Consider the following 15,465-nt stretch of genomic DNA (forward strand, 5'->3'; position numbering starts at 1 on the left):
ATAAGAAGGCAATGGTGTAAAGGTAGAGGCATGATTTTTTAAATTATTATAGCTTTTTATTTACAAGATATATGCATGGGTAATTTTTCAGCATTGACCCTTGCAAAACCTTCTGTTCCAACTTTACCCTCGTTCCCCCCATCCCCTCCCCCAGATGGCAGGTAGACCAATACATGTTAAATACAATATATGTATACATATCTATATAGTTATTTTGCTGCACAAGAAAAATCAGACTTAGAAATAAGGTAAAATTAACCTGAGAAGGAAATCAAAAATGCAAGCAGACAAAAACAGAGGGATTGGAAATGCTATGTTGTGGTTCACACTCATTTCCCAGAGTTTTCACTGGGTGTAGCTGGTTATCTTCATTATTGAACAAATGGAACTGATTTGGTCCATCTCATTGTTGAAGAGGGCCACGTCTATCAGAATTGATTATCATAGTTTTGTTGAAGTATATAATGGTCTCCTGGTCCTGCTCATTTCACTCAGCATCAGTTCATGTAAGTCTCTCCAGGCCTTTCTGAAATCCTCCTGATGATCATTTCTTATAGAACAATATTCCATAACATTCATATACCACAATTTACCCAACCATTCTCCAATTATGGGCATCCATTCAATTTCCAGTTTCTAGCCACTACAAAAAGGGCTGCCACAAACATTTTTGCACATAGAGGTCCCTTTTCCTTCTTCAATATCTCTTTGGGATAGAGGCATGACATATGGTGGCTGGACAAGACAACATCAAGTCAAAAGAAGGGTTTTTTTTTAAGGATTTAAGAGACCTATCCATGTATATTGGCAAATGGAAAGCACCCAATAGAAAAAGAAAGAATGGAAAATAAAGGAATATTGTTGGAGCAAGGTCCTGGGGAAATCAGGAGGGAAAGAGCAAAAAATGGGAGATAATGTCAAGAAGTTCTGTGGTATAGAGTATGGAACTCCTATTAAGTGAAGTAGAAAGAAGACATAGTTATCTACTAGTATTATGGGCCATGAGAAGGCATTTGGAGGCAGTCAGTTTCATTTTGATGAAAGGAAAAACCTAACAATTGGTGTTTTTTGAAAGTGGAATATGTTGACTCAGAAGATAGTGATTTCTCCCTCATTGGTGTTTGAATGAAGGATGAGTGAGTACTTTGCTAGAGATGTTGAAGGAATTCTTGGTTAGGTGTAAATAGGATTAGATATCTGAATTTCTATTTCTTTACTGATGAGAACAGTGTAAAAGCAGTGGATAACTTAGCTGAGTCTAAGCAACATAAATTTGTAGCAGGTGAAATCTTTTTAAAACTTTTTCTATCCCTGTTTTTATCACTGGAATATGGGGACATCTCCAGATCTATGATTTCACTGGCATAGGGAATTCCCAAAGGGTAAACTCCTAGATTAATACTGAATCTGCAGTTTGTAGTCTTTTAAACAACAGCCTGGGGCAGTGAAAGGTTAGGTGATTTATCCCAGGTCCAGGGATAAGCTATCATCACTTGGAAAATTCTCTAATCCAAATTATCTCATTCCCTCATGATATCAAATTAAGTTAGGGATTACTCTATTGGTTCTTCTTTAAAGATAGCTAACATCAGCAAATGGACTATTTAAAAGAATAGTCACAAAGACTAATGGAAAAAAATATCTATTTTTGAGCTGATTTAATTAAAGTTATAAAGAAGCAGTTCTGGTGTGTGTGTGTGTGTGTGTGTGTGTGTGTGTGTGTGTGTGTATATATGTGTGTGTGTGTGTATATATATATATATATATATATTTTAAATAGAACTATATTTATATTTTTGATGTTGCAGGCTACCTTGTTAAGAGCTTAGGAAGCATTTCATTTGTGATAGCACAAAGAAAAGGAAATTTTAGAACTCATACATACACATTATAAGGTTAGTAAAAAGAAGAAGCTAGGAATCCTACATAACTGGATTTGGTTTGGCATCCTCTAATAAGTAGAGTCTAGGATCTTAGAAAACAGTGTTCTCTGGAAGTGGAAAGAGAGAAGAATCCTAGAGGAAATTTTGGTGATGTAATGAAAGCCAAAATTTTTTAAAATGAAAAAGCCAGTAATATGGGGAATGTCTGATTAAATGATGGTGCTGCTTAAAAAAATATTCAAATGGCTCTCTAATCTCATTAGAAAAGATATTCACTCTAAGCAAGTGAATTCCAAGCATTCCATATATGTCTGTTAATTCTGTGTGACCTTATCTTTGGCCCTTTTTGAGTTCATTTTAGGGGGTCCATCCAATGTAACAACAACCATACTCATTTTCACCCAACATCTTAAGCATATGGGTTGAGGGATGACTTGATGGCCACCGGTTTAACTCTTGTTCTTGCCATGTTCCTACAACATTTTTTTATTATTATTATTATTTTTTAATACTCCTTTCTCTCTCTCTCTCTTTTTGTAGGATTACAGTCTCCTCACACTCAATCTGGATGTCTCCATTACCCTCTGGGTGATAGTGGGTATCACTAGAGTTCCATGGCTTAAAGCCATAAAACACAATAAAATACAAATTTATTAAGTACCTACTCTATGCTAGGTTATAATCTAATGGGGGAAAATGATACCCAAAAGGAAGTTAAAAAGGGACAAGGAATTAGAACACAGTCCCTGGTGTGTGTAGGGAGAATAAAGATATTGAAGTACAAATAAGCAGTATATCGAAGAGTCAGCTGGGCTTCTGAGATTTCTATAAAGGAAGATTTTGGGAAGAGTTTCTTTACTTTGACATCTAGCCCTTCAATCAGAGGGGTAGAGGCAAAAGAGAGCGTACCAAAGCTAAAGCTGTCTTCATGATGATGCATTTTCTAGTGATGAGCTTATTCTGGTACACAATGAATTTGAAACCAAGAAGAACATCTGAAACACCAGTAGGATATTGTATATTTAAAAATGAACCTTTTTATCTAGGAGAAGTAGGGTTACTAAAGAAGCTCTGCAATTTTCTGAAAGCAATCCTACCTACTCTTCCCTTTCTCTTAAGTTCTAGGCCCATTTTGTTCATTTGTACTCTAAATCTAAGACATATTTATGAGTGATAAGTTCTACAGGTTGTCATAATCTAGATAATAGACATTTTTTATCCACTTGGTTTTTCTTTGGTGGATGATTAGGTCAAACTTTCTTGAATGGTAATAGCTCTCTTCCGGAATACTCCTCACTATTTTGGGCCTATGAAAAAAATATCTCAAGAGAAATCCCAATATAGGGTTGGTTTTATTATTATTTTTTTTTATTTTGTACTTTATTTTAAACCATGGATTGACTAGTGAGTATAACTTCTCTCCTCTATACCATTTACCTGGTATAAAAAAACTAACTCATGCTTTTTAAAGAAATTGTAATCATGTTTTAGAATTAAAGAGAAAATAATTTATGTCTTAAAGCTATTTCTGAGTTTACTTCTTTTTTGTAGCCAAGGGTAATTTCATGAATGAAATTATTTATTCTAACCTTTTATGCTTTTTACATTCCTAAATATTGCCTGGTGGTTATCTTTTCTATGTGGTAAACATAGAGTAATACTTAAATATGAATAGAAATGTTTTCCCATATCTCTTTTTAGTTATCTTTATCTGATTCATTGATTATAAAACATTTTGTTTTTGTTAACAGGAAAATGGCAATTGGGCAGGAGCGTGTGGTTGCTCTGGTGGACATGGATTGCTTTTTTGTACAGGTGGAACAGAGAGAAAATCCACATTTGAGAAACAAACCTTGTGCAGTTGTGCAGTACAAATCATGGAAGGGTGGTGGGTATGTGTCATTATCATTTTTGACATCATCAGGTCATAGTTAGAAGTTTACATTGGACTTAAATGATATAATTAAGACTTCCCTGAACTATCACGATTTAAATTTCAACTGTGACTTCCATGTGCCTAGAAATGTGGAATGTTCACTATTTCATGGCCTTCTGATATTTAAACATTTTTAAGTGTTCACAGAATTTTATAGAGTTGGAAGAAGCTTTCTTGTCCAACTTTACCTGCACAGGAATCTTCTCCACAGCATCCAGTCTTCCCATTCTTCTTTTAAATAATTCTAGTCTTTTTCTTTTCCTTCTTTTTCTTTTTTAATAGCTTTTTATTTATCCAAATACATGCAAAGATAATTTTCAATATTCACACTTGCAAAACCTTGTGTTCCAAATTTTTCTCCCTTCCTTCCCTAGACAGCAAGCAATTCAACATAGGTTAAACATGTGCAATTCTTCTAAACATATTTTCATGTTCATCATACTGCACAAGAAAAATCAGATCAAAGGGGAAAAAAAAAACAAGCTAATAACAAAAAGTGAAAATACTGTGCTTTATGAATAATTCTTATATAGCTCAAATCTGTCTCTGAAATTTAATCTCTATTCTTGATTTTCCTCAGAGTTTGATTATTATCATCTTTGATTATTATCATCTTTTGTTTTGCCCTAATTCCCCAATTTCTAGTCTTCTTATCAATCAGTTAACAAAGCATTTTTTAAATGAGTGCTCATAATGTTGTAGCATTATGCTAAGTTTTGGGAATATAAATACAAACAAAAAGAAAGACAGTTCCTACTCCTGAAGAATTTTATTCTTTTTTTTTTTTAAATTTTAATAGCTTTTTATTTACAAGTTATATGCATGGGTAAGTTTACAGCATTGACAGTTGCCAAACTTTTTGTTACAATTTTTCCCCTCCTTCCCCACACTCCCTCCCCTAGATGGCAGGATGACCAATACGTGTTAAATATATTAGAGGATAAATTAAATACAAAATAAATATATGTGTCCAAACCATTATTTTGCTGTACAAAAATAATTGGACTCCGAAATATTGTACAATTAGCCTGTGAAGGAAATCAAAAATATAGGGATTGGGGATTCAATGTAATGGTTCTTAGTCGTCTCCCAGAGTTCTTTCACTGGGTGTAGCTGGTTCAGTTAATTACTGCTCCATTATAACTGATTTGGTTCATCTCGTTGTTGAAGATGGCCAGGTCCATCAGAATTGATCATCATATAGTATTGTTGTTGAAGTATATAATGATCTCTTGGTCCTGCTCATTTCACTCAGCATCAGTTCATGCAAGTCTCTCCAAGGCCTCTCTGTATTCATCCTGCTGGTCATTTCTTACCGAACAATAATAATCCATATTATTCATATACCCCAATTTATTCAGCCATTCTCCAATTGATGGGCATTTACTCAGTTTCCAGTTTCTGGCCACTACAAACAGGGCTGCCACAAACATTCTTGCACATACAGGTCCCTTTCCCGTCTTTAAGATTTCTTTGGGATATAAGCCCAGTAGTAACACTGCTGGGTCAAAGGGTATGCACAGTTTGATAACTTTTTGAGCATAGTTCCCAATTGCTCTCCAGAATGGCTGGATGTATTCACAATTCCACCAACAATGTATTAGTGTCCCTATTTTCCTACATCCCCTCCAGCATTCCACATTATTTTCCCCTGTCATTCTAGCTAGTCTGACAGGTGTGTAGTGGTATCTCAGAGTTGTCTTAATTTGCATTTCTCTGATTAATAATGACTTGGAGCATCTTTTCATATGACTAGATATAGTTAAAATTTCTTCGTCTGAGAATTGTCTGTTCATATCCTTTGACCATTTATCAATTGGAGAATGGCTTGGTTTTTTATAAATTAGTCAGTTCGCTATATATTTTGGATATGACGCCTTTGTCAGAACCTTTGACTGCAAAAATGTTTTCCCAGTTTATTGCTTCCCTTCTAATCTTGTTTGCATTAGTTTTGTTTGTACAAAAACTTTTCAATTTGATATAATCAAGATTTTCTATTTTGTGATCAGTAATAATCTCTAGTGAAGAATTTTATTCTAATAGTGAAGTCAACACTTAAAAACCTAAAAGGGGGCAAATTGTATGGGGGTGTGGAAGAGGAAAGGTACATAAGCATGGAGACGTGATAGAGAAGGTCAGTTTGATGGGCATTGAGGAATTTGTCTCACTTTAGTCCTCAAAAAGCCTTTTGGCTATACCCCTCTATTGGTTTATGATTCTCAGTGGTATAAAAATCTTCTTCTTTTTTTTTTTTAATAAAGCTTTTTATTTTCAAAACATATGCACAGAAAATTTTTTAACATTTAACGTTGACCCTTGTATAGCCGTGTGTTTTAAATTTTTTCCTTCTTCACCCTCATCCCCTCCCCTAGATGGCAAGCAATCCAGTATATGTTATACATGTTAAAATATATGTAAAATCCAATATGTGTAAAGATATTTATAGAATTCTTTTGCTGCACAAGAAAAATCAGATCAAAATGGGAAAAAAATGAAAAAGAAAAATGTAAATGAACAACAACAAAAAGAGTGAGAATGTTATGTTGTGATCCACATACACTTTCCATTGTCCTCTCTCTGGGTGTAGATGGCTCTCTTCATCACAAAATCATTGGAACTGACATCAGTCATCTTATTGTTGGAAAGAGTCATGTTCATCAGAATTGATCATTGTATAATATTGAAGTTGCCATGTACTTAAAAATCTAAAAGAGATAGAATAGACAATACATTGAAGTACTTGATTCTAGTCTAAGTAACTTTATTTTCTTTATGAACTTTAGCAAGGTATACAAAAATAGTATAATACTTGATGCTAGTCTTAGCACATAGTAAATTAGAAATAAAATAATGCCTGGAAATTATTTTTTCTTTTGCATAAGGAAAGCATCATATTTTTATAGATTATTATATTATATTAGGATTTTCCTAACGGAAGACTTTAGGGGTATACAACTCTTTATTTCCCTCCTGTCACCACTGCTTCCTATCTCTTTGGGCTCATTGTGTTGCCTTTTCTGTGAAAGACTTATCATATAAACATACCAATTCTATTATGTGAATTACAGGAAAATATTTATTTAAAAACCTCTGAATTAATTTGATAAGTAGGTAATGAACACATAGGCATTATCAGAAATATCCAATAACATTTGCTGTATTTTATTTTTACCTATTCCATCTGTACGACCATTAGCTTTTATTTTTTAAGCTGTTGCTAATGCTGATTGTGAATATAACAAGTTTAATGTGTCATTTACTATCTTTGTCTCCTTAGGTACCTATGGAACTTATTGCTTTAGTGGATTTGTGTTTGTTGGCATCCTTTTTCCTTTTATTGTTCAGTGCCATTGCTTAAAATGAGAACCACTTGCCCATCTCTGTTTGCTACAGTTCATAATAGATTCCCATTTTATCTAGGAAGTTATTACTGTAAATGTTTCCTTTTTTTGTTGCTTGTGGTCAAATAGTAATTTTTCATTTTTTTTTCTCTAGAATAATTTCAGTCAGTTATGAAGCGCGTGCATTTGGAGTTACTAGGAGTATGTGGGCTGATGATGCTAAGAAGCTATGTCCAGATCTTTTACTAGCACAAGTTCGTGAGACTCGAGGGAAAGCTGACCTCACCAAGTAAGAAGAAAAATTGTTTGGGATAAAAGGGAAGGAATTGGTATTAATGGTCCATGATGCCCAGAATGGGAATTTTAATACTATTTTGAACTGGCAGCACCTGAATGGTGTCACTTTCTCAGATACATAAGTTTGGATTCCAAGAATTATTAACAATCATCCTAATAACCAGGTAGCTTTCTCCTTTGTTTAAAATTCTTCATTATCTTTAAACTCATCACCCATTATCTTTTTCTTTCTTATTAGAGTAGGGATAGCACATCTTCTTTGGCAAGGTCTATATCTATATTCTTTTATTGCTTTTTTTTTCCCTAAGAATTTTGTTTTAGAAATCATTCCCTCTTTAATGACTAATAAAACATTTATTAAGCATTTCCTGGGTGCAAGTCCTAGTACTAAGTGCTATGTTTACAAATATAAAAGTAAGATCTTACTGCTCTCAGGGAGCTCACATTCTAATGAGGGAGATAACACATATGGGACATTATAGCTACAAGTCATATGGAAAACTCTCGTGATCATTAAGTTGCAGCAGCAAGGCACATGGTAATGCCTTTTTGTTACTGTAATTCCGTTGAGAAAATCATAATTTTCTGATGTTGAACTATTTGACAACACCAAGGACTTTGGTGGCAAGAACTTTCTATGATCTACAAAGCTCTTTTCTAGCAGTAATATCATGAGGTAGGTAATGCCTGTATTTTCCTTTTTAAAAACTGAACCTGAGGTTCAAATAAGTTAACTGACATAAGCAAGATTACATAGTTAAAAAGTAATGGAGGCAAATCCCAATGGGAGATGGCATTAAAGTATAAGAAATGGGGGGGGGGGTCATTGAGGCTTCTCTTTTAAAAAAGGGAGAAATAAGAACAAAAGGAACGCCAGATAAGCCTTTGATCAGCCTTTGAAAACAATTAATTTTTATTTGTTCTATTTGTTTTCAGTCATATCTGACTTTTTATGACCCCATTTAGGGTTTTTAGTAAAGATACTGGAGTGGTTTGCAATTTCTTTCTTCAGCTCATTTTATAGTTGAGGAACTGAAAGAAACAGATTAAGTGACTTGTGTACAGTCATACAGCTAGTAAGTATCAAGGCCACATTTGAACTCAGGAAGATGTCTTTCTGTCTCCAAGCCCAGAACTCCATCCACTGTACCACTAAAGCAAATTGTAAATAATAGTAACTTGTATTTTAAAACTAAAATGTTCTTTTCTTCTACTATGTTTATATAAACTACCATTTTATTTATTGTTTGTTGGGAATAAAATTTAAAATATTTAAAAATTAGCTCAAGAATGGGTTGTATAACATAAAAGATGTACCTGTGCTAAGATAAAATACTACTTGGAAATTGCAAGGTAATTCTCTCACAGATTGTATTGATTAGATGTTTGCTAAAATATGTAGCCCACAGCCCAACAGGGACACAGACAGCATGGAGAAAGTCCAGAAAGCCCAGAAGAATAACTAATTGATTGAAATGTAGTTCCTTTGAGGAAGACTTAAAGGATCTTAGTTATTTTAATTGAAGAAATAGCAAGGGGTGATCTGGATACAAATCCTGCTTTACTTCAAAGAATTGTTACACTGATATTTAAAGGAAGAATTTTGAGTTCTGAATTCATAAAAGGATAATGACAATATTCTACAAATGGATTACTAGAGGCAAAATTTAACGGACTAAGAAATAGCTTTTACATTCCAGCAGGGAGAATTCAAGTTAAGCAGTTGGAATTTCTGACCATTCTGACCACTGATTGAATGGTCACTTAGTTGAAGTTGATATTTTCAGTGGAATGAGATATTAAGGAAATTGTTGAACTCCATTTACTAGGAAATTTAAACAATATAAATATTCATATATATGGTAAAGATATAGATTTCAACTTAAAGAATCCATGATTTATTAATTCTTTATCATGAATTTCTTATTATCTGTGTAATAATACATCTCTTTTAAAATCTGGAATGGTGAATCAGAAAAAGATATGTAGCTATTTAGAGCAATAAGGAGTTCTAAGTCTTCTTTGGCCACTTAACAATGTAACTTGGAAAAGTTAAAGGAATAAAAAAACTTGTTTTGTTCTCTCTCTCTCTCTCTCTCTCTCTCTTTTTTTTAAAGCAAGGCAATTGGAGTTAAATGCCTCGTCCAGGGTTACACAGCTAGTGTCAGGTGTCTGAATTTGGATTTGAACTCAATCAAACTGACTCCAAGGCTTGTGCTCTATCCATTGTGCCATCTAACTGTCCTGGCTTATTTTTCCTTATAAGAGAAAAAATAAATTTGGAATTTCTTTTTCATTGTACATAATACAAAGAAGAGTCTATAAAGAAATGATTCTTTTATACAGCTTTGTTTCTTATAATTATCAAATACTATCATATGTTCATGAAAATTCAACTTAGGAAGGTGTGAAAAAGCACTACTTTTATAATGCTTTTTATAGTTTATATAATTTGGGGCAGCTAGGTGATGCAGTGGATAGAGCACCAGCCCTGAAGTTAGGAAGACCTCAATTCAAATCTGGCTTCAGACACTTAACTCTTCCTAGCTGTGTGACCCTGGAAAAGTCACTTAACCCCAAATGCCTCAGCAAGAAAAAAAAAGAAAAATATAGTTTACATAGTTTATAGTATCCTTTTCTGATTTTTTTTTGTACCCTTTATAACCTTTTTCCAGATTTGATATCTGAGTACCTTCTTCATATCCCCAAAAATAATAATATATTAAAATGCTTTTTATAATATTTTGCTCATTTGAATGTTTTACTTATAACCAAATTGTAATTTCTTACCAAGTAAGCTGGTGGTGTTCATTTTATAAACAACAAATAAAAAAAACTTGTTTCAGTTGTCTCAGAATGCCAGTGGCAGAACCAGGAAAAGGATCAACATGCTGTCATTACTGAGGCTCCTGGCCAACAGTCAATTATTTTTATAATCTTCAGGTACCGGGAGGCCAGTGTGGAAGTAATGAAGGTAATGTCTCGTTTTGCTGTGATTGAGCGTTCAAGCATCGATGAGGCCTACGTAGATCTAACTAATGCTGTACAAGAGAGACTGCAAAAGCTGCAAGCTCAGCCTGTCACAGCAAACTCGTTGGCAAGCACCTACATTCAGGGGTTTCCCCATGGCACTAGGGCCCTGGAAGGGTCTATTCAAAAAGGTACTTCCATAACAACATAGTGATACTGTTTCCTGCCTTTGGAACCTGGTTTCCTCAGACATGCTAATTCTCAGGATTAATTTTTACAGATAAATCTGCATTCACTGAAAAGAAAGTAACTTTAAAGAAAATAACACTTGGAAAAGAGACTCACTTCTATTCCAGGGAGAAGGACTTATGAAATCACAAAGAAGCCAATTTCTTTTAGATTTGCCTGGGGCAGACTATTGTTGTAAATAGGGAACAGCATCTGAGCTTCTCTTTTTCCTTTTTATTTGTTTTTTATATTTCAAAATACATGCAGTGCAAAATTAGTTTTCAACCATCCAACCTTGCAAAACTTTGTGTTCCAAATTTTTCTTCATCTCTGAGGAATCCAGTATAAGTTAAATATGTGCAAATTTTCTGAACATATTTCTATATTTATCATTCTGCATAAGAAAAATCAGATCAAAAAGAAAAAAAAAGGAGAAAGAATAAAACAAGAAAACAAACAACAACAAAGGTGAAAATACTATGTTGTGATCCACTTTCAGAGTCTATAGTTCTCTTTCATGACGTGGATGGCTCTTTCCATCACAAGTCTATTGAAAATGCCTTGAACCAACTCATTGTTTATTTTTCCACTTTAACCTTAGTTTAGTGTGATGTCATTGTAATGCTTTGTCAAGTTCATTTCTGGTACAAAATTCACCTCCATGAGATTTTCATGAAATCTTTGTGAAAGTGCTTTGATAAATTAAAAGCACTAAATAAGGTAAATAACAATTGTAAGTTAAAAAAAAACACATTAGACAAAGGAAGGCAGGTAATATAGTCAGTGGGCAGAACACTGCACTTAAATCAGAAGAGACTGATTCAAAATCTACCTCCAACATTTACAAATTACAAACATTACTTAGTTGCTCTCAATCTCAGTTTCCCCCATAATAATCTAACATGTAATAATATCTTTAGTATTTGTCTCATAGAGTTGTTGTGAGGATTAAAGAAGATAATAGGCACAAATCTCTTTACAGACCGTTGAACTCTGAAACTGTAGGACAAAATAAATATTAAAAAAAAAAAAAAACTTTATTTTGTCTTTGATTGTAAGGACTTGTGATATTTCCAGAATCTGTCTCAGAAAATTCAAAGAATAGTATCTTGTATTGTTCTTAAATGTTTCTATATTAGGACTTTATTAATTTCCCCAAAGCCTAGAATTCTGTGTCTTAAAGCCTTTCATCCTAGTTAACGAGTGTTAACAGAACATTATGACTAGTTTTCCCTTTATCAGTAACAGGCACCATTTTTATACTCTTAGAATACTTTTGTAACATTATTTCCATTAAGATTAGCCATTTCATTAGAACATGAATATTGGATGCTTGTTGGCTCCAAATTTAGGAAACTGTCTAGACACAAATCTGTAGGGAGTTACTCCCTTGGGGGAGCTATTCTGTAATTCTGTAATTGTTGAAAGAAACTGTGCTATTTCTAAATAAAAAGGTCTAAACCTAACCTGAGAGCCAGGAAACCTCACTCTGATTTCAGAGTAACCAATTAAATAAACATTGAGTGCTTACTGTTTGATAGGCATTAGGAATTTAAAGATAAAGAACATACAACTTGTTAATGGAAGGAAAAACATGTACACAAATAACTATGTTACAAAGAACAAAATGTGGAAAGTACAAAAAAATTTTCCAGTCAAATTACTGTGAGGGAGAGATCAACTTCAACTGCCAGGATAAAGATGGGGATATCAGGAAGATAGGGAAGCTCAGGAAATGCTTCATGAAGGACATAGCATCTGAGAGGGGCTAACAAGGAAGGGACAGGCTTCAACAGATAGTGAAGTCGACTTGGGGAAAAGAGGGTTCATTTTAGGCATTAAGGTATGCCATAAGCAAGAGCATGGTGACAGAAGAAGGCTGAAAAATAATAGGAGCTAGAAAGTTAGTCTAATGTGACAGAAACATGCTATGTAACACAGTTATATGAGCTAAGGCTAGAAAATAGAAAAGTGAGCTGGAACTATACTGGGGATGATCCTTCTAATGTCAGGAGCCATTGAAGGTGTTTTGAAAATATAAATCATATTCTCAGGTCAAGGCTTGGGGGCAGCTAGATGATACAGTTGGTAGAACACCAGTCCATAGTCAGTAGGACCTAAGTTCAAATTAACTTCCTAGCTGTGTGACCCTGGGCAAGTCACTTAACCCTAATTGCTTCCAAAAAAGAAAAAATTAGGGACTTGATTTAGAGTGATTGAATAAAGTCAGTCAACTGGCATTTTTTAAAGCATTTGCTTAAAAGTTACTAGGCACTGTTCTAAGAACTAGAGGTATAAAGAAAGACCAAAAAGGGAGATGAATGGTACATATAATTAGGGGAGAATGGAAGTAGAATTAAAAGTCTAGTGCTGGAAGGGGACCTAGAGGTCACCTAGTTCAATCCTCTCATTTTATGTTGCAATATGGGAAGAGTCAAAGGTGACTATTTTGTGAGGAGGAAGCTGGCAATTCCACAACAGAAATAAAATAGTTAGGGGGAAGAAAAACTTTTGGGAGAATTCAACAAGATTATATGATGATCAATTCAGGATAGTTCTAAGGGTCTTGTGAGGGAGAGAGCCAACATCTATACCCAGAGAGAGGTCTTTGGGGATCACAACATAGTATTTTAACTTTTTTTGTTGTTTGCTTTTTGTTCTTTCTCATTTTTTCCCTTTTTGATCTGATTTTTCTTGTGTAGCATGATAACTATGGAAATATGTGTAGAAGAATTGCACATGTTTAACATATTGAAATACGGTCTAGGGGAGGGAGTGGGTGAAAGGAAGGAAAAAAATTGTTGGAACACAAGGTTTTGCAAGGATGAATGTTGAAAATTAACTATGCATATATTTTAATAATAATAAATCTCTGGGGAGAGGATGGAGTTGGAGGCAAAGGTTTGGGAATCAGATGCAGAGAAGTGTTAATTGAAGTCATGAGACTACATACAATCACCAAAAGAGAAAGAGCAGATTGAGAGAGAAAGAGGAGAAGGAGGGTCAAGAACAAAGCTTGAAGGACACTCACATTTTAAGAAGTTGAGTCAAAGGAGAACATTCTATTCATGCTTTACTATTTTTAGTTTTTTTTTTAATGCTGATGAGAGTTAATTCTTATATATGAACCTATTGTTTTATGGCATTTATGGTATAGAAAAGGAGTTGGATTTTTGTTCAGTTGTGTCCAACTCTTCATGCCCCTTTTTGGTTTTTCTCTGCAGAGAGACTGGAGTGACTTGCCATATTCTTTCTCAATGACTTGTCAAGGATCACACAGCTAGCTAGTACATATCTGAAGCCAGATTTGAATGCAGGAAAATTGAGTCTTCCTGACTCCAGGCTCCATGCAATGTAAGAGCTTGCTGCCCACAAAATTACACAGGACTCAGTACTGAGGAACAATAACTAACCTCAGTGGTTAAACTTTATACTGACATTCCATTGAAATAGAGGCAAATCTGATGTTGAAACTTATATTCAGTTTTTTTGTGCTAACTGGAGGAATTCTATTCAACTCCATTATCTATGAAACCTAACCTTGAATTTTCAGAGGATGTTTTTTTTTTTTTTCAGGATTTGTTTAAGTGAGTTGTTTAGTGGTAAAATGAAAGGAATATTGTACTTAGTTTCTCGAAAGATTTAATTCTAAAATAAACTTTTCCCTGCTAAAAGCTCTTCCAGCGCTGTTATATAGCTGGTTTCTTTTAACTAAAGATTCCACTTACTTTCTTCTTCCTGTCTTATTCATTCTTTTAGCCAATTTTAGCCAATAGCATTTATTGAAGGCTATATATAATTTTACTTAAAAGTACCTTTAACATGCATGAATTATAGCTATAGAGACATCTTTCAATTCAATACACATTAAGCAACGATATTGTTCAGGACACTGTGGGAAGTGTTGAGGATAAAAAGAATAGAATAGTCCCTGCTTCCAATGAATTTATATTCTACCAAAGGTACATAATGTGTACGTACACAAATAAAGAATACAAGGAAAAATAAAGAAGAGGAGAAAACTAAGAGATTAGAGGTTCCTGGGGCTCAGGAAAGTTAATGTGGAGTGGAGATTTGATTCAGGTTGTATGTGGGGGGATAGAAGTGACAGGATATGATGAATGATGGGGACAGAGAGGCCAGAGAATCAAAGGTGACAGGACAGGACAGGTCAGAGTTGAATTGTTCAACAATAAGGTCAAAACGCTGAAGAGAGGAAAGCAAGTTTGGAGCAAGTATAGTGGAATGAGAGAACAGGGAGCCATGGAGTAAGCTGTGTCTGACAGGAATTTGGGTTTATGTTTGGAATGAAATGAGAGATTCCAAATTAACCTAACAATTAACAAAAGTAAATATATTTAGTCACTGTATGGATTCAGCATTGATTCAATTAGGCACACACTTTCATTCTTCTTGTATTCTACTCCTTGTGGATTGACTTTTACCAGGAATTTATATCTCTGGTTTCAGCCTCAGCCTCTTATACCAATTAAATCTTTTTTTTAATATAAATAGCTTTTTATTTTCAAAATACATGCAAAAATATTTTCAACATTCACCTTTTCAAAACCTTGTGTTTCAGATTTCTCTTTCCCTCTCCCCCACACTCTCCCTTAGACAACACGTAATCCAATATGTTAAACATGTGTATTTCTTCCTTTAAAAATTTCCACATTTATCATGCTGTATATAAGAAAAATCAGATCAAAAAGGAAAAATAAATGAGAAAGAGAACAAAAAGCAAGCAAACAACAAAAAAGCTGAAAATGCTGTGTTGTGATCAACATTCAATTTCCATAATTCTCTCTCT

At 34.1% G+C, this 15,465-nt stretch overlaps 1 protein-coding gene across 1 annotated transcript in view; it reads left to right on the forward strand.

The window, feature by feature from the left end:
- POLH (DNA polymerase eta) overlaps positions 1-15,465 on the forward strand; it is a 46,575-nt gene that overhangs the window by 9,255 nt on the left and 21,855 nt on the right. The window contains exons 2-4 of the mRNA XM_051997040.1: positions 3,635-3,775; positions 7,315-7,449; positions 10,401-10,618. Coding sequence (XP_051853000.1) covers positions 3,639-3,775; positions 7,315-7,449; positions 10,401-10,618 — 490 coding nt within the window. The 5' untranslated portion in view covers positions 3,635-3,638. The remainder of the gene's footprint in view (positions 1-3,634; positions 3,776-7,314; positions 7,450-10,400; positions 10,619-15,465) is intronic.

The sequence above is a fragment of the Antechinus flavipes genome, chromosome 4 (genome assembly GCF_016432865.1).
Source record: "Antechinus flavipes isolate AdamAnt ecotype Samford, QLD, Australia chromosome 4, AdamAnt_v2, whole genome shotgun sequence".
Taxonomy (NCBI): Eukaryota; Metazoa; Chordata; class Mammalia; order Dasyuromorphia; family Dasyuridae; genus Antechinus; species Antechinus flavipes.